Below are 19,649 nucleotides of genomic sequence, written 5' to 3'. Positions count from 1 at the left end.
GCAATTACAGTGATAGATAGCCTGTCATGTGGGCACTAAGAGTGGCGATTAGTAGCTCTTGACATGTTCAGTATTGCACAACATAGCGTAATGGGAGAGGTGATAACACCATCAAGCATCTGAAGTGCATCTTTCCACAAATTGTTATCTTCTCAGAATACTGTCAGAAACAATTTACTGATACTTTTATATTTACAATATTCTGTTAAAACAAAAGCTACAATATGTTTAGGAGCAATTTCCATATTTAATTGAGATATTTTCTTTACTTTTGTGCATAAAATTACTGTTATTCTTTATGTTTCTAAAATTATCTAATTTAGAAACTGGAGAGTTTTTCTATTATTTTTTCATAAAACATGTTTGTCATGATGTAATGCAGGAAAATAAATTGGTGCATTGTAGAAATTATGATATTTAGAGGCCATGGTATCAGAGGACATTACTACCACCAACCCGATGATGTATATTAGAGATGAGCCAAGAGTGAAATATTCAACTGCTCGAAATTCGATTCGAGCAGACCGCAATGTCCGACTATTTGATCAAATATCGAACCCCATTAAAGTCTAGAGGAGAAAAATGCTTGTTTCTTGGTGACCTCCAAGTGGTCAAATTTAGGTTTCCAAGTCAGCAATCAGAAATTGATGCACACACCTCTGGAATGCAACTGGGACAGCAGGGAAAGCATGCCTGGGTGCTACGTTATTCGTAGTATTACACCACTATCACAGGCTTTCAACAAAACACTCCAAACTCAATATATGGCAACAGTTGCCAGGTGTTTTACTGCTTTCAATAAGGTGTAGAGCTCAAATAAGAAACTGTGACACTTTATTATTTTTTTGGTTCAACTATGCCTACAGAGGCGTATATACTATATCTCAACATTTACGTGTGCCAACAGGCGACAGGTGCCAGGTGTTTTACCTTTTTTCAATGGGACGCAGAGGGCAATCAACTACTACAACAATTACTAGCTAGAAAAAAATAGTCCACAAGTCTATGCAAGATATTTAAAAGCTGTGTGACTGCCTGTTTGTGTCACTATCTGATATGCACCTGCAGCTAACATCTAACTGCTGGCATTTTAGGAAATAAAAAAAAAGCCATAGCATTTTTATTGGTGTTTTTTAGGGATGGTCCGAACCCGCCGAGGTTCGGGTTCGGATGAACCCGAACGCTCGGCATCGGATTCCCGCTGTCTGCCCGCTCCGTGCAGCGGGCGGATACAGCGGGAGGACTGCCTGGAAAACTGGGATACAGCCTATGGCATGTGCATGCATCAGATGCATGTGTAACTACGCCAATTGTGCATGTTACTTGATGAATCAGAACTGAGAGCAGGATGATTGCCTATCTAACATTCATTATGTTATGCTTCACAAACAATGGTATGATAGAACTAGGGATGCATTTAGAGACCCCTATCTGGGACACAAGAGAGCTTATCCATCCCACATAGAAACAATCTTGTAAAAGTACTGCACTCATGGACTATTTATATAATAATGAATGATAATGTGGAATGCATTATATCTATCATGATGGAATAATGAAGGAAAATTGGACAAAACAAGTATGGTAAAGTGTAGTGCAGATAAAAAGTTTCTTGAGCATCAGACGTCCATACTTGTGGACACTTTCTCATTTGTGTTTGTCTGGTCTTTTTTATTTTTCAGAGTATAAATAGCTCCTGACAAGTTTATTCTAATGTTGTTATCATACAGACCGTGCAAGCGTATCTATCTCACTGACCCTGTCAACACCCGCAATCACAAATTCAATGCATATATTTGTATATAAAATCATCTTAGCTGGGAATAAAATTACATTAAAATACAATGTGTGATCAGTTTGCAGAGAACATGACATGGTTTTGAATCTGAAAAGTTGATAATATATTTAAATTGACTTGATTTTTGTGAAATATTCTTTTTTTAGTTCAAGTTCATTTCCTCAGGAGGGTAATTCATATTCATAAATATATTGTGGGTTTTGTGTGCTGCCATATTATCTGCCCAACTGTCTTGCCCAATTTGGAAGTTCACGTATCAAGTTTCCACCCTTATAAAAAATGCTTTGAAACATACACAAACCCAAAGTCTTTGCATTACTAAAAGTAACAGGTAACTATAATCCTTCCATGTTAACTTGAGATCCTTCTGTTCTTGCAGTTCGCTTCTCCTATAAAAGTACAGTTGGCTGCTAGCACCTAAAGGCCCTATTCCACGGAATGATTATTGGCTGTATTAGGCTGTATTCGGCCCTTACGGCCAATAATCGTCCCGTGGGATAGTGGGCAACAATCGGACCACATAGTTCATGCCGGCTGTTAGTTGCGTCGCTTGTTTTTCAAACATGTTGAAAAACAAGCCACTGTGATAGCAGCGATCTGCTGCCGTCGCTCTGTGGAACAGGAACGGCGGCAGCAGACCATCACTATCCTCTATCGGCTGCCCAGACGATCTAGCAATCACCCAGGCAGCCTCCCCGCAGCTCCCCATGGCCTCTTCCACACTCACCCGCTCGCTGCTGACACATGGAATAGCGGTGGCAGCGAGCAGGGAACGAGGAGCAAACGAGCACTAACAGCGCTCGTTTGCTCCTCTGCATCGCCCCGTGGAATAGGGGCTTAACTTTGCCATCAATTGCCATTACATTAAAGGGGTTATCTGGCATTAGGAATTTTTAAAATATTATGCTGCCCTGCTGGAAAACATAATAAACATGTTATTCTTACCTCTCCGTGCTCCCCTGGTGTCCTCCTGTGATGTCTCCAGTGTTCCCCGCTGACTGCAGCTGCCGCCACTTCAGAGATGTGCCCATCTTGGAAATGACAGCCCTCTGTCACAGACTAAGACGGGACAGCGCTGTGGTGGTTGTCCGAGGGGGCTGTCATTACTAGTTAGTCTAGTAGACTAGTTAGTCTCAGAAGTGCGACAGCTGCAGTCAGTGTGGGACAGCAGAGACGTCGCAACAGGACATAAGGGCAAAGGTAAGAATAACATGTCTATTATGTTCTCCAGCAGGGAAGCATTATATTTAAAAAATTCCTAACGCTAGATAACCCCCTTTTAACACGCACATTGACACAAAATTGAGCTAATATGTAAGACAAGCTTAAGCTCTATAGTTATCTCCTGAGCTCCCTGAGCTCTGAATATAACATAATACATGAATGGAGGAGAATACATGAATTAACTATAGATATATCAAGGTACAGCAATCATTACTCAAAATATTACATAGCATGGCTGAAAAAAAGTTCAACCAAGGACAGGATGTAGAAATTGATGAGGGGATAGGCATGAGTATCTTTAAAAATTTGTTTCCCCCTACTGGTCATTCTGGTGTTTTTTATTGTATGTTCTTGGGGCTGGGTTAAAATAGAAAAAAAACTATACTTATCTATTTCTGTTCTCATGCAGCTCCCATTTGCCTCAGTTCAGTCCCCTGATCTTCTGCCTTCCTCCTGCTTCTGAGATGAGTGCTCAATGCAGGACCTGCTGGCTCAGCCAATCACTGGCCAAGATGGGACACTGCTGCCGCCAGTGATTGGCCGACCTAGAAGGCCCCACAGCAAGCACTTGTTATGGAAGTAGAAAATAGACAGAAGGTTGGTGGACCAGATGGAGCCTTATAGGAGCTGCAGGAGTTTGGGCTAGATAAGTATAGGACTTTTTTTCAATTTTAACCCGATTCATATACAACATATACATACAACATTTTTTACCCCACTAAGTAAGAAATCCTTAATGCATAAACCAATCTGCCCTAAAAAGTAAACCTTTCCCTTCTTATCCTGAGAGGTGATCAGAACAAGAATTCTATACACTTACATGAGTATTAATGTTAGTTTGTTCTAAGTATCGTCTAAAGTCTCTATTCCACGGTCTATTACACATGGCGGCAGCGAGCGGGTGAGTGTGGGAGGGGCCGCTGGGAGCTGCGGGGGGGCTGCCTGGGTGATCGCTAGATCGCCCGGGCAGCCCATAGGGGTTAGTGGCGGTCTGTTGCTGCCGCTCCTATTCCATGGACTACTATCACAGTCACTTGTTTTTCAGCATGTTTGAAAAACAAACGACTGCAACAATCAGCCGACATGAACGATGTCGACTGATCGTTGCCTTCTATTCCACGGGACGATTATCGGCTGTAACGGCCAATATCGGCCAAATACGTCCGATAATCGTTCCGTGGAATAGGGCCTTAAGCCTCCTTTAAAGACCTAAGCTGTTATAGCAGTGGCCAGACCAGAACCTTACATAGTTTATATTACTGTTTCACGGTTTGTATATTAAAGAATACTTGAGCCTTTTGTTCTTCAGTCACAAGTGTCCCCATTTCTTTTGAGCGTAGTTTACATGAAGCAGATTTCTCTCATAATTTTAGACATATAATTATAAAAGTTAAGTACATGTCCTCCCTTAGGGTATGTTCACACTGATTAATTCAGGCAGAATGTCACTGTCAGGCGGCTGCTGAGAAGTGCGCGATCCCACATAGATGAGCTATGACACACTGAGACAGGCGGGTTTTCCGCCACAAATTTCCGCCTGAATTACTCAGTGTGAATATACCCTTAGACAGCTCTTCTCCAGAATAAATAAAAATATTTTTTACTCTTTCTTCGTGACTAAGATAATCCATAAATTTAGTTGCTCTTGTACATTTTTCATCTTCGGGACATACTTTTCCACAACTAAACTGCATATAACGGAAGAGGCTGCACTAATACTTTATAAAGGGAACATCTGTGTAATGGAACTTCACAAACTTCAAAAAACATAAACAGCTAAGTGACGAACTCAAGTATTGCTGTCAGTAGCGAAAAATGAGTCAATAGCTTCTAATACTGGAGGCCGACGTACAATAGAATTTACTATATCACATCTAATTTATGTATTTTCCTGCAATCATTTTATTTGTGAATACATAAGCAGGAAATCGGGCTGCTTACCATGCAATATGTGTGAACCCCCTTCAAGCTAAATGCAAATGTCGCTATAGCTAAAGTACGCTATTATTTAGTGGAAGCTATTTTGACAGCTGAATATAACATAAATAGTTATAAGTAGAAATACTTGTAATGTATATAAATGACACGACCATTCCTTCAGGCTCTAATTTTAATTTAGATGAAGTCATATATTTTCCTTCCGGGAACCATTTTGCAAATTATTCAGAAAATGGAATAACACACATAACACAATGGAAACTTTTTTTTTAACCTCATAAGGATAAAGTTAGTTATAATACTCTCACACTCACAATTCTACACATATAATATATATCCTAAAGAAAGCTGTGGAAATTCTTCTCTAATGTTACCTTTCTTAGATGCTTTGCTGGAAATATTCAACTTGGTGGATTTAGAGAAGAACCTGCGAATTCTACTGTTTCCATCTTGAAATTCACTGTCTTTAATGGTTGCTTCAAGTGCCTGTCTCTCTAGTTCCAGTCTCTGAATTTCCTCTAGAAAAATATGAAGAAAGAAATCATTATGAGAAGAGTATGTAGAGTTCGGAAACTTAAAGGGGTTGTTTGAGGGGCAGGAAAGGCTAAGTGTTCCTCATCCTTAGCAATGATGACAGCCCATTGGTCAGATACTCAGGCTTACCTTCTTTCTCTTTCTTGGAAGTAAATATGAGATGAGAGATGGGTGGGTGCATGCTGCGAGCATACGATGTCTAATGACTACCTAATGCTGTGACATGCACCCGTTCCCCTCTTATCTCACAATGTATACTGCCAAGATGGACAGAGAGGGGAAGTGATCACTGGGCAGCAGAACAGGTAAGACCTCCTCTGCTCACCAGAAAATCCCTTTAGGGTGCGTTCACACCTACAGGATCTGCAGCAGATTTGATGCTGTGTTCAGTTATTTAAATGAAATCTGCTGCAGAAAATCAGCTGCAGATCCTGTAGGTGTGAACGCACCATTAAAGAGTTTTTTTCATAACAATCCACAACCTTTATTTATTTTTATAACCTGTCATTTTAACAGGTTGTAAAAGTTAAAGATCATGCCTGAAGATATGACCTCTGAGGCTGAGAATGAGAAAAACTTAACTCTTGTTCTCGACTTAAAGAGGACACATAGTCGACCCACAAATAATGAGATGTAACCATCATTAAAGAGCTTAGGGTGCACTGATTATACTTTTTTTTTTCAATTTTTGATACCTTCTTCTGTTTCCAAGATGAGTTTATAGTTTGCCTGACAATTCAGTTAAAGAGGACCTGTCACCCCCCGTGCTGGTGTGACAGGCTCCCGACCCCAGTTAGATCCCCTTATACGTACCTCATCCTGCTGAGTCCCGGGACGCAGATATCCCGGTCAGAAGCCGGCGCGCTCAGGAGATAGGTCCGGCGTCCATAGAGAATGAATAGAGCCGGACTTATCTCTGCAGTGCGCGCACGGCTCCATTCATTCTCTATGGACGCCAGACCTCTCTCCACAGCGCGCATGCCGGCTTCTGACCGGGATATCTCCATCCCGGGACCTGCTCCTGCGGCGGGGTGAGGTAAGTATAAGGTGATCTGGGGAGACTGTCACCCCGGCACGGGGGGTAACAGGTCTCCTTTAAGAGTCAGGTGAGCGTGAAATAGTAAAATCTCATTTTGGGGGAGAGGGTATGATTCATACTATTTAAGAGTGAGATAAGCATGTTTCTCCTTCACCACAGAGTTGAATGGGGTAATTAAAAACTATTTTAGAATGACCCAGTTATTGTTTCGGTGCCCAACACAATGGGCAAGTCTTAGAGAAGATACACAGTCCTGTTGTTGAAGAGGTGGCATAAGTATTCCTTCATAATTCAGTCCATTATTGGTAAACGCACAAATAACATATATTGCCTATTTATAAAAAAAATAACCCTCCAATTACAACAACTCTACCCAATGCTAGCTATGGCATGAAGCGGGCTGTGATTTGCTTCACTGTGTGCATATGTGTGTTTATGTTTGTATACATATGTGTATTACATCTTTGCCCAATGAAGAAAACAAGCCTTACTACAGCTCTTTACATTAAAGGACTTTCTAAGGCAGCCACATTGCCTGCCCTATGTGTAAGTTCTTATAGTCCTAGATTTAGATGTATGCAGGCTTACAGTTCTCTTGTCTTAATATTTTCAGAAATTCAAATGCAAAAATGTACACGGCATCACAAAAAGATTGGATAATGTAATGGCCAATTTATATCCCAAATGGCACATATTTCCATCAGAGGAAGGGGCATCATTCAGGATTAGGCATAAAGAGGTTTGTTATCCATTAATATGATAGGAGCACTAGACTGTGATAAAGGTTCCTCACTGGGAAAGTTACCTTTTATTGTACAAGAATGAAGTACAGAGCTAATCTTCCTTGTCTGGCAAATGGCGTATAAAAATGGTTTCTGCACAGTGCATAGTCAACTGATACCAGCTTCAATTACCCATCCGGCACTTAGGATCGCTAATACTTCTTCTTTAATTAGGCTGCGCTATAATAACATGATGAATGTAGCTAATAGGATCCAACGTTAATCATGCATATGATCCCGTCAGAAAGGTTATCACTTCTTTTTCTTTCCATCAAAAATCTTTTCATGCACGGTTTTCACAAAACAGCTTTCTTACATAACTGCCTCACATGTTTCATAGGGAAGTTAGAGAGGTAGATTTCTATTTAATCTATAAAACCAAGACAAATGCTTGGTACAGGACCTGAGGGCTCAGCCATTCACTGCCTAAGATGGGACCCCCACCACCCAAAAAAAAAAAAAAATTACACAATTTCACCATACAAAATAATTTTAACATAAAAATTTAAAATATACACATATTTGGTATCGCCACATCCAGAATGAACTGAACTATATAATTCGCTCATTATTTATTCCACATGGTGAACGTTATAAAAATTTTAAAGGATACATCAGAATTACCGTAGGTATGTTGGCAAAAAATAAAAAAGACTTAGAGGCACATTTATCAATGTGTGCTTTTTTTAGGCACTGCTAGTTTTAAATTTCCCTGCTTTCTGATGATGGATTTATGAACAGGCGCACACCTCTTGATAAATCCAGGAGAGTGTAGACTGCTGCAAAACAAGCAAAAAATATTTATACCAGTTGGGAGCTGGCTTAGATTTTTAGCCTGTTTTTGGCTAATCAGGGGAGCAAATATTGATACATTTTGCGCACAGGGAGGATACGCCTCTAGACATAAAATGCCATGCCTGTCTCTCCCCCCTCTCTGCCCATATGGCATACAAACTGCAAACTTGAGGAAAAATCACACAGTTTTTGCACAAAAATTTGCACTTTTTAAAGTTTGCACTAGGCGCAGACTTTAATAAATGTGCTCCTTATAGTATTTGGAATACAAAAAAACTAAGAAGATTTATTGGTCATGAAGGGGTTAATTATTTTATATATATATATATATATATATATATATATATATATATATATATATAAAAAATCTGGTTCCATTGACTGAACAAGTTCAAAATGATGGGTCTTGGTGCAAAAAAGGTGATTGATGGATTGTGCTGCCATTTATAGTGGGTTAGCTAAAATATTTATTCCCCCTTGGTGTATAGCACCACCCTGGTATTTCCCTATTTATGTTCCAATACTCGCAACCGAGTGGTGATTTCTGCAAAAAAAAACAAACAATATGACAGTGACACTTTAAAAACCCAGAAATGCTATGTTCACACACTGTTTTTAACAACACATTGTTTTAAAATAATGGAAATTATTTGTCATTAAATGGCGGCCATCCACTCAATTTCAACACTGTGTGAACATAGGCTTTCTGTGTTTTTAATCCACTCCTGGTTTTGGTTAAAAAATGCAGAGGAAAACACTGAGCAAAAATACTGTTTTTGAACAAAGCCTAAAGCTTGGAAGTCCTAAGGCCTTGTTCACATGTTGCAGATTGCAACACCGGCCGCTATCTATTGAAAGGGTGATTTCACATTGGTTTCTATAGAATCCCGTCGGGAGTGTATACACTCCGGCCGGGATTTCATGTGGCCGCACAGAAAACTGACATGTCAATCTTGTGCAGCCGCTATTCATTGAATAGTGGCTGCACAAAATTGTGCAGACAATGTAAAGTCCAGCTTCGGCCACACTCTCCATTGTCTGCTATGGTTAATTGGAACACAGGCTCACCCGAATATGCCCATATTCCAATTCAAAAGAATTGATGTTCACCCGCCAGTACTGGAGTACCGTCCAGGGTTAATTTCACAGACAGCGTCCGTCCTGTGACACGGCCTTGTCACAGAACGGCCGCTGTCTTACAGAGTCTAAACGTGGCCTAAAAGTACACATTCATTTCCAATTAACTAAATAGTTTATCTATTTCAATAGGCATTTTATTTTTGGACTAATGCATCTATCTTAGTAAACATCTGATGCTGTGTAACATTGTACCATTCTCCATGGACTTTTTGTTTCTGTGTGTGCAGGCCCGCTTCTGCCATGAGGCGGAATGAGCCTTCCGCCTCAGGCGGCAGATTTTGCGGTCCGGCAGGGGGCGGCATTATATCCCCCCTGCTGTCATTTTTGTTAAGTATCACTTAACAAAAATGACAGCGGCCGCTCACCTGTCCCGTCGCCTGCGCTCTCCACATCCCGTCAGGTCCCGCGATGTCACCCTGCAGCTGTCACGGACCTCCAGGCTGTGGTGAGTGCCCGGGGCCGGTGGGGGACGTGCTGGGGTGATCGGGTCGCACGGGGCCGCCCTGCGCGACCCGATCACCCCACTCACTCACCACAGCCTGGAGGTCCGTGACAGCTGCAGGGTGACATCGCGGGACCTGACGGGATGTGGAGACAGCGGAGAGCGCGGGCCGGCTGTGGCGTGGGACAGGTGAGCGGCTGGCTGCGGGGGAGGGGGGGGCGGGGTTGCGGGGGGGATGCCGGCCATTACTCGGGGCGGCCGCCTGAGGTTTTGCCTCAGGCGGCAGAAACCCCAGAATCGGCCCTGTGTGTGTGATATTTTCAGTATCATATTGTCATCTGCATGTATTTACCAGAACACTATTATCCACTGATGCTCACAGTCTTTTTATGCGTCTTTCCCTTAGTTACAGTAATCAATATAAAGTAATGAAGAATAAATTGCATTGGGGAAAAGTTTTGTAATTGGAGGGTTATTTTTTATATACAGCCAATATAAAGGCAAATTTATGTTGAGGTCCCTATGTTCAGTAGTGGCTGCTAGGTTGATTTTATATGGCTTTCTTACTCATTGTCCAAGCACAAAAACATCATGACTAGAGATGAGCGAACCTTCAGCATGTTTGGGTGTGTCAGGACCCGAATGCTCTGTATTTGATTACCGGTGGCTGAAGACGTTGGATGCAGCCCTAAGGCTACCTGGAAAACTGCTTTACAATCTCAATAACTATTGAGTCAGAGTATGTACAAATAATACAAGACATACCATACCACATTCATATAGCAAGGCATACCACTTTCATACAGTACAGGAAATTGACATCAGCGACTTTGTTTTTCTCTATGTTATAGATTACATTGTCCAGCAGATGGCAGTAGATACATTCTTGGCAAACCTGTATTAAAATGAAACGTCTGAGGATTTTACAGTCTAACTATCCTGCTGTCTGTGCTATACGACTCACAAAAACCTAGGGTCTGTTACATTGCTGTTAACAGAAAAAAAAGAACATAAATATATCACCACAAACTCAAGGACTGTAAAATTAAACTTTGAAGCAACTTGAATTTTAGGAAGTTTAATTATGAACAATTCCTTACAATATACTAATTATTCTGTAATTGCCTATGGAAGTGATTGGGATCCAGGTATGGGTCTCCATATACGAAAACAAAGATAGATCTGTCAGTCAGGACCAGTACACCTCTCTGATGACGGAGCTGTGTTTCCAACCAAAGTTACGTCTATGATTGTTGTAAGAAACCTCAGCCATTCAGAGTGATAGATCATCGTGATATTATGGGAGTCTGTCAGTATCTCAGGCTGCCTGTGGTTCATGCAGCTTGGGACTAGTAACAGATTCCCTTCTGGTGCTTAAAATTTTTTATATGTTGCTATCCAGTTATAAAACATAACAGACACCTTATGCTTGCCTCTCCACCCTCCCCCGGTATCCTCCTGCGGTGTTGCTGGTGTTCCCTGCTGCCCGCACCCACCGCCACTTCCAAAATCAGCCAATCACTGGCACCTGCACTGTCCTGTCTCAGTCAGTGATTGGCTGAGCGAGCTGTCACTGCCGAGACAAGTTCCTCTCGGAAGTGGTGGCAGCTGTGATCAGCGAGGAACACCGGAGATGCCACAGGAGGAGGCGGGGAGCACAGAGAGGTAAACATAAGATGTTGGTTATGTTTTATAATAGGACAGCAAGATAGAAAAAAAAATTAAGCGCCTGAGTACCCCTTTAAAAATTGGTCTGATCTAAGGTCTGCAATAAGAAAAAAAGGGGGCGGGGGCAGAGTAAATACTTCCTTGAATAACCTCAGGGTGCAATTGCCTGAATGGAAAGCCAAATGTACTTGTTTTTTTGTTTTTTTTTGGTCTTTCATTACAGTAGATAATTCAGTCAACACAACCAATAATGAACATTTATACCAATAGAACAAGTATCTATGACAGCAAAATGATCATTCCTATTGGAAACAAACTAACTTGAGCCAAAATTATATTTGTACAGAATGAAGCAAAACAATAGAATTCCCTATGGCAACCAATAATAGCTAAAACAGAACAATGTTATTTTAGATGCAGGGTTTGCAAAATGACAGCACATGCAGATTGGGAACAATTACTAATGTCAATCAATAAAATTTTCACTAATGTCTAGTGACTTGTTCATTTTCCCAATGTATTTAAATTATACCTATTGTTTCTTTCTTTTTCTTTAATCTAGATAGGTACAACACTCTGTGCTCACTAATAATATACTTGTTCTTTTTCCTTCACACAGGCTAAAAGATATGTGATAATATTCTGTCTGTAGCCAGAGCTTACATTGACTGGATTTATCAGTTTGTCCTCGGTAAGCAGGCAGTCACAATTGCATTATTTAAAGGGGTAGTTCTAAAAAAAAATTATTTCATATCAAATGGTGCCAGAAAGTGCCAGAGATTTGTAACTTCTATTAAAAAATCTCAAGTCTTCTAGTACTTATCAGCTGCTGTATGTCCTGCAGGAAGTGGGGTATTCTTTCCAGTCTGGAGAGCAGGAGAAGACTGGAGATTTTTTTAATAGAAGTAAATTACAAATCTCTGGCACTTTCTGGCACCAGTTAATTAGAAAGAAAAATTTTGGGGGGTGAACAACCCCTTTAAAGGTAATCTGTTAGCTGCAACTTACAGTCTAAACTGCTGATACTGTTAGATAGGTGTTAGGGCCAGGAGACACATTGTACCTTTCACATATCTGTCTTTATTATATAGTACAAAGCATCGAAGAAGCTTTCCCAGGCTCCTTAAGCAAGCTGTAGCACCTCCTTACTCCATCCTCCCATACCCTCCGTTACTTTTTTTGTACAAGAAAACCATTTTTCTACATTCTGGAAGCACAGACAGATATTTTAAAGGTACAGCTGTCTAGCAGTTTCCCTTTAAAGGCCTTTTACACAAGATGTTTATGGGTTGAACAGGCCCAATATTGCCCCAATGTAAAACACCCAGCCATCAGCCAAAAAATGAACAATCTCTCCTTCATCAACAGATGGCTGGGATTGTGTGGCCCTAAACGTCCTTGCTCCCTGTGTAATTAGCCATTTTTAGTGGATAGCCCTATAGGCCCATGTGTCACACCACCTTAACACCAATGACTGGCCATAAATTCTGGCATTTAACAAACCAATTTACAATTAGAAAAAAAATGTCTGATGACTACATTGGTCTTTCCATACCTAGATGTTTTTTTTTTTTTTTACATTGCTTATATTTTGTCTGTAGGAGATGATGGAATGGGAATTACAAGTGACAAAGTATAAATCATGCATGTTATCATCATAACTGAATGTGTCACTGTGTGCTACAAACCATTACTATACTGGTTCAGTCCACCAGTTCCAGGACATTTATTACTATCATAATTGATGTCACTTTCATTGAATGTAACATTTTCCTTTACACCCTGTTCTCCACTATCATAAAATGAGTTATGGCAACGCAAGGTGAACAAGAGAATGCGTATTTCATTGCTTTCCAATAAACAGATTACAGGAAATTCACAGCTCAAATCTGAATTAATTATAGCCTTCCATAAAACCGGTAATTTGTAAGCATCAATCCCTGAAAAGGAATAAAACAAAACTATAATTCAATATTTTTATCCCCTATAATTTCATCTGGTAGTGCCAGAAAGCTGGGATTATGGAGTCGGATGCTGTTATTAGTTCCTAGTCGGTGGCAGAGATTTAATTTATAAAGGTCAATGACCTTGTCAGACTTCGTGATGACCAAGTCAACTAACATGACTATGTAACATTTGTAGCTTTTCATTAAACCTGTATATTTGTTTCATGCAGAATAACCTAATAAACTGGAGCCAAAGGAAAGAAACAGAATAGCAAGTAGGAGCACACTGATGGAGTTAGAGTCATGGTTTATCCCCAGGATCAGCAGTAAATGTTAGATTGGCCAGGGTTGAGCTACCAGCATCTCTGCCGATCAGATGTTTTAAGAGGCTGTGGAAATCATGTGAGCGACATATAGTGCATATCAGCCCTTGTACCTGCAATGCTATACTATTAGTAGTGGCAGATCAAGGTACTTCGTTGTTGTCCCAGTCGAGTGAACATGATCGGCAGGGAAACACTGGGTACACATCAAGTTTTTCCAATCCGTTTTTTTTTTTCCATCCATTTTATGGATGATAAATGGATGAAAAAACAGATGCCTTTGTGTGCATCTGTTTTGATCTGTTTTTCCATTGACTCTTATAAAAAATGCATCAAAACACATCCGCTTTTTTAGCATACACAGAAATGTATTTGTGTATGCTAAGAAAAAAAACGGATGTGTTTTGATCTGTTTTTTTATCTTTTTTTAAATGGAAGCCAATGGTAAAATAGATCAAAACGGATGCACAGAAATGCATGTTTTTTGTCTTTTTTTTTTTTTTTCAAGATTAAACTGATGAAGAAAAAAAAACGGTTTGCAAAAACTCAATGTAAGCCCAGCCTAACTCCTTTAAATGGAGTCAGCTGCAATTCATATTCTAAACTGCTGACACTGTTAGATAGCTGTTATGACAAGGAGACACATGGTACCTTTCATATATCCAACTGTGCTTCCATAATGTAGATTTATTATTATTATAATTTTTATTTTATTTTATTATCTAGTGCAAAGAGTCAAAGATGTATTTTCAGGCCCCTGTAAGTGCTGAGGCCTGGACTATCTCCTGACTTCTCTTCCCATCCCTATGCCTGCTTTATTCACTGTCAGCCGGAAGTCAAGTCCTATTTGTAAATTTTACACCCCTGCACAATTCAGATGCACAGTAACAGCTGATGCTAAACCTATATACCTTGTGTAATAGTCTAATACTGTATCTATAAGGTGGACAAAGAAGAGCTGCATGTGACATTTCCTGATCAAGGGGACATTCCACAACATGAGATGCTTTGGAGTCGGCTGTGTCTTCAGGTCAAACATATATGAAGAAACAACTGAAATATTGGGCATTTCACTTTCTTACCTTGAGCCTGAAGAACTGCAGAGATGTCAAATCCTTGACTATTTCTTACAATTACGACTCCATATTCAAAGTCAAATGCATCACTGTTAAAATATACAAAATATAACAAATATGAAATGTGAAATATATAAATTCAGAATTGATATACTGTAGAAAGTATGTATTGGCTTACGATATCACTTATTGTATTTTTGGAATAAGGAATGTAGCCTGAGGCTTTTTTCTCTGATAAGATATATTACAAAACTTTCTTACATTTTCTTGTATTATTGATTTATGCAAAGTTTGGTGAAACAACAGTGACCATTAAGGTTTTTTGTTTTGTTTCTATAGTCATTCAATTCTTCAATCTCATCCCCGCCATGTTTAAGTAAGAAGCTTGGCAGCAAGGTACATAGTCAGTGTTCAAGTAGTTTGTGGGTTAAAGGTTTAGAAATGTCTCCCTCTGCCACTTCCCCCTCTCTTATTAAATATAACAACTTTATCCTTCTGAGCCTCTAATTACAAACTTCAACAAAATATCTATTATTTGAGCTAAAATACAAAACTGGACTTTTCTGTCAGATGAACTAGAGTTACACAGCATGTGACTTTTTTCCTCCAGACTTGTCATTATCACTGTAACAGTTGGGACACCTTTTCTACAGACAATCAGAGATTTCAACTAGTCCAATCTAGTGATGATTGAGAGCCTAGACCAAAGGAAATGCATTATGCATTGTAAATATAATTATGGTCAGAGTGTTTGGTCTGTCATTTTATGTTGGCACTTTTGTATTTTTGGCAACACTTTATCCCTTTGAGAGCAGGTGTTGGCATCACCTCGACTCAGTGAGCAAGTGGAACAGTTGGCAGCCAGATGCATCCTCATTGTAAATATTGATTTCTTTAAAAAAAAAAAAAGCCTTGGTGTATGAGTGATAGTTAATGTAGATCTGCACTGAATATGAAAATATATGAATGTAACACATATGTCTACACTTGTTTTATAAATGGAAACAAACAACATTAGTGAGGAAAGCTGGCCCCAAAAGGCTGAGATGAGAGAACTTACTGCAGTATGCCCACGTAGTTTGCCAAGTCCACTGTGCTGGCCTGTCTCCAATCTTTCTTGAAGCCCATCACCAGGGTATTTGGCTTCATTCTTCCCAAACCAGCAGCCTGCAGGATAATATATAATTACTGAACAACATTTTAATATGATTATAATGATACCCCTACTAATTCTGCAATAATCTGTTACTAATTCTTGGGAAGAACACTAAAGGGAGATAAATTAATTGGTAAAAGGTTCTAAGCCCAGGCTTAGAACTATGGGCTTAGACATTTGACTACTTTTGCCTTACTATTAAAGGAGTATTCCGCTCAAAAATAACTTTTTATAGGAATACTTGTAGTGTGAACAAATCCGGCTTTATTTGGCAGACAGAGGAGCAGGGAAAAGGGAACAGGTTTCTGTCTCCTCTTCCTCATTCCTCTGTCTGCCAAATAAAGCCGGATTTGTTCACACGGCAAGGGTGAGTGCCGTCCTCCGTTTCTTCTATGACTATTGGATTTAGACTTTGTTTCACGGACTGAGTACCAATTAGGTCATCCCGGACTGGGCTATGTTGGCCCTCTTCATGTGTGTATAGCCAGGCAGTGCCATCTGCTTTATTGGATAACTTTTTTATATGTTGCTGTCCATGGTGAGACTAACAATCCATTCCATACTTGTAATTATCTATTCAGTCTCCTTTCCCTAGTTCTGAGCTGCTGCTTTCTGCTGAAGACACAAAAATCTGTATGTGAGCTTTTCTTTCTGTCTCATTTCTCTCCAAGATGGCTGATGTTAACAAGTTCCTATTTGCAACTTTATAATGCTGGGAGGATTAATCACAGGGAGTTCATCAGCAGCTTGACCTCAGAATAGCCATCCTAGCATTACAAAGAAGCTATAAAGTTGCAGATAAGTTGCAGCGAGTCAGGGACTTGTGTACATCAGTCATCTCAGAAAGAAGGGGGAAAAGGGAAGAGAAACTTATCAGCAGAAAACAAGAGAACTGGGGGAAGGAGAATGAATAGATAATTATGAGTATGTAAATAATTGTTAGTCTCACCATGGGGAGCAACATATGAAAAGTTATGCATGAGTGGAATACCCCTTTAACTGTAAATCCTGATCATTTTAAAAGAATGCATAGTATAAATTAAGCTACATGGTTGGGCAGTATTGTGGCACTGGGTGTAATGCAGAAACGGGTCCCAGGTCTGAATCCAGCCATGAGCAACGTCTACATAGAGATTGTATGTTTTTTCCATGGCTGCATAAGTTTCCTCCCACAATGCAGAAGTCTATGAAATTCACTCCAGTGCATGTCATCTGAGATGGACAGGGACTTATGTATAATGACAGTCTGTACAGTACTGCTAAACATGTTGGCGTCAACATGCAAACTCAAAGACTATATTCTAGTAGCTGGTTACAGCATGAAAAACATCTGTATCTGAGTTACTGATCCCATTTCACACTGTACAAGTGCAGCAGACAGCATTACAAATTGTCCACCACTGTCCTTTTTGTTTGTCTGTGGAAGGGGAAGTTTTGCTTTCATTCGTAAACGACTTTAGATGAACGGAAATGATTTCCTTGCAATTAAAAGGATTTGGATTTCAGCTGTCAAGCTGTCATTTCAATAGATGTGTAACTTACTATCTGCAGAGCACATGTTGTTTTCCAGGGGTTTTATTGTCACAGAAATGACAAGTTTGTTCCTGGATGACTTTATGAGTGTGCAGCTGTGATGTTCACCACAATCATATGTTTAGTTTTATTGATTTTTGTCATTCAGAGATTAAAAAGGCCATAATGATTTTGTGGGAGTCTTCAGGAACAAGTGCAATCTGCTTATTTTACATTCTGCTTTTCAGATGAAAAATTCATCTGCCGGCAGAAGTTTGCACTAGAACGCTTGACTTAAAAGAATCATGTTTCAAAGAGAACATTTAGCACAAACCTGTCATGTATAGACAGTAGAAATAGCCATTGTAGCCATACAATGTATAAAGCGTGAATAGGTAGTAAATGCACTTTAAAGAGAACCAGTCACATTAAAGAGGATTTCCACCCAACCCCTAAAAATGGCTATATCAGTAAATAAGAAGTTAAAGCAGAAGCCAAAGTTTGAACTGCAGCCATATTGAATGTTGTGAGCTATAGCTTTGGAAATATTAACTTTGGGTGGCTTTGTATAAGAGGTGCTCAGTCAGCCTAACGTTTCATTCTTCGTGTGTATATTCACTCTTTATCCTATCTATATGTTATTTTTTGGAACTGTTTAAGTGTCATTGTCGTTTCAAAAAATGTTTGACATGTTAGAGAGACATAAAAAAAGTTTGGATTGGTCCAGGTATGAGCATTCATACCCATGCCGATCATGAGAATGAGCGGGGAGAGGACAGCGCTGCAGTGTGGTCCGTTCACTGTCTGTGTCAGTGAAAGAGTTGGGCTCCATGGATCTAAATTAGTAGCCCAACTCATCACGAGACAGGTGGTAGAGGACCATGCTTAGCACAGTCTTCTTCCGGCTCCTTCTTACAATTGGTATGGTTTTTAGACCTGGACTGATCAAAACTTTTGACATGTCTCTGTGACATGTCAAAGGTTTTTCAAAAACAACAGTGACACTTTAACACTAAATATATGCAAAACTCCCAAAAAAAATTCAGCTCCAATTTGGTACAATTAGAAGTCAGATTAGTTGTGTATGACAGTGTAAGGTCTCCTATATTTTAGGTTTCTTATTTTTATTTGTGTATTTTAGGGTTCCCAGCAGCTGCAGTACAGTATGAAACATGATAGAGAAGGTAGGAACTGTGGGACTGTGTAGGGCTAATAGCATCAGTAGCAGCAGCATAGTATGGAAAATGATGGACAATTCAGGAGATGTGTTTCTGTGTCAGGCTAGTAGTTGTGATTGCCATTTTGAAAAATTACTCCAACAATAATTGTAACGCAAACCTGTCACTGGGTTTTAGGTGGTAAAACTGAGTGCATGGTTGTAAAGAGATTGAACCCTCCAGTGCCAAGATAGCGGTCTTTTTTATTTATATGGAAATGAGCTCCAAAAGCCCAGGGGGTGTTCCCACCGGATGCAAGAGCCCAGCTATGTACATCCCACTGCTTGCTTGCTGTGGTCACTTCTATCATCCTCCATCCTTACCTACTGAGAACTGAGCTTCTCCCAGAAGCCTCAATGACTGGTCTGTGATTGGGCTTTGACAACTCAGGCAGCCAGGAGAAGCCCAGAGAACCATGCATGGTTTGAGCATAGTTTGTAGATCACTCACACAGGATTTCATCTCGGGAGGCGTAGCTGAAAGTAAAGCCTAATTGATGTCGATAATGCAGCTGGAGGTGGAAAGAAGTGAGGACACAGGTGGTGCACTGGGATTTACATAGCTGAATTTTTCCATCCAGAGGGAGCACCCGTTGGATTTTTACGTTTCCATAATCATAAAAAGACTTCTATCTCAGTGCTGGAGGGCTCAATTTGTAAAAGCAAAATATGCATTAAATCAGACAAAGAAGTCCTATACAACCATGGACTTAGTTTTGCCACCTAAAAACCTATGACATGTCTGCTTTTAACATTTTGGATTAGCAGAATCATCATTTTTGGGAAATTCAGAAAAAATGCAATTAGTGCTCAATCGACTTGCGCATCTGAAGCATTACTGTGATTTAAAGGAGAAGTCCCCTTTAAAGTACTGTATTGCCCCCCAAAAGTTATAAAAATCACCAATATACACTTATTACGGGAAATGCTTATAAAGTGCTTTTTTCCCTGCACTTACTACTGCATCAAGGCTTCACTTCCTGGATGAACTGGTGATGTCACAACCCGACTCCCAGAGCTGTGCGGGCTGTGGCTGCTTGAGAGGATGAAGTGTAAGGAA

The 19,649-nt window shown here is 40.0% G+C and overlaps 1 protein-coding gene across 2 annotated transcripts in view; it reads right to left on the bottom strand.

Moving 5' to 3' along the window:
- SLC12A1 (solute carrier family 12 member 1) overlaps positions 1–19,649 on the bottom strand; it is a 111,299-nt gene that overhangs the window by 12,946 nt on the left and 78,704 nt on the right. For both annotated transcript variants that reach the window (XM_069983067.1, XM_069983077.1), the window contains exons 19-21: positions 15,766–15,872; positions 14,712–14,794; positions 5,335–5,478 (exon numbers count right to left, since the gene is read on the bottom strand). In XM_069983067.1, the coding sequence (XP_069839168.1) occupies positions 5,335–5,478; positions 14,712–14,794; positions 15,766–15,872 (334 nt within the window). The remainder of the gene's footprint in view (positions 1–5,334; positions 5,479–14,711; positions 14,795–15,765; positions 15,873–19,649) is intronic.

Source organism: Dendropsophus ebraccatus, chromosome 1 (assembly GCF_027789765.1).
Source record: "Dendropsophus ebraccatus isolate aDenEbr1 chromosome 1, aDenEbr1.pat, whole genome shotgun sequence".
In the NCBI taxonomy this organism is placed as follows: Eukaryota; Metazoa; Chordata; class Amphibia; order Anura; family Hylidae; genus Dendropsophus; species Dendropsophus ebraccatus.
Note: the sequence above shows the minus strand (reverse complement) of the source record. Positions and strands in the feature narration are given on the sequence as shown.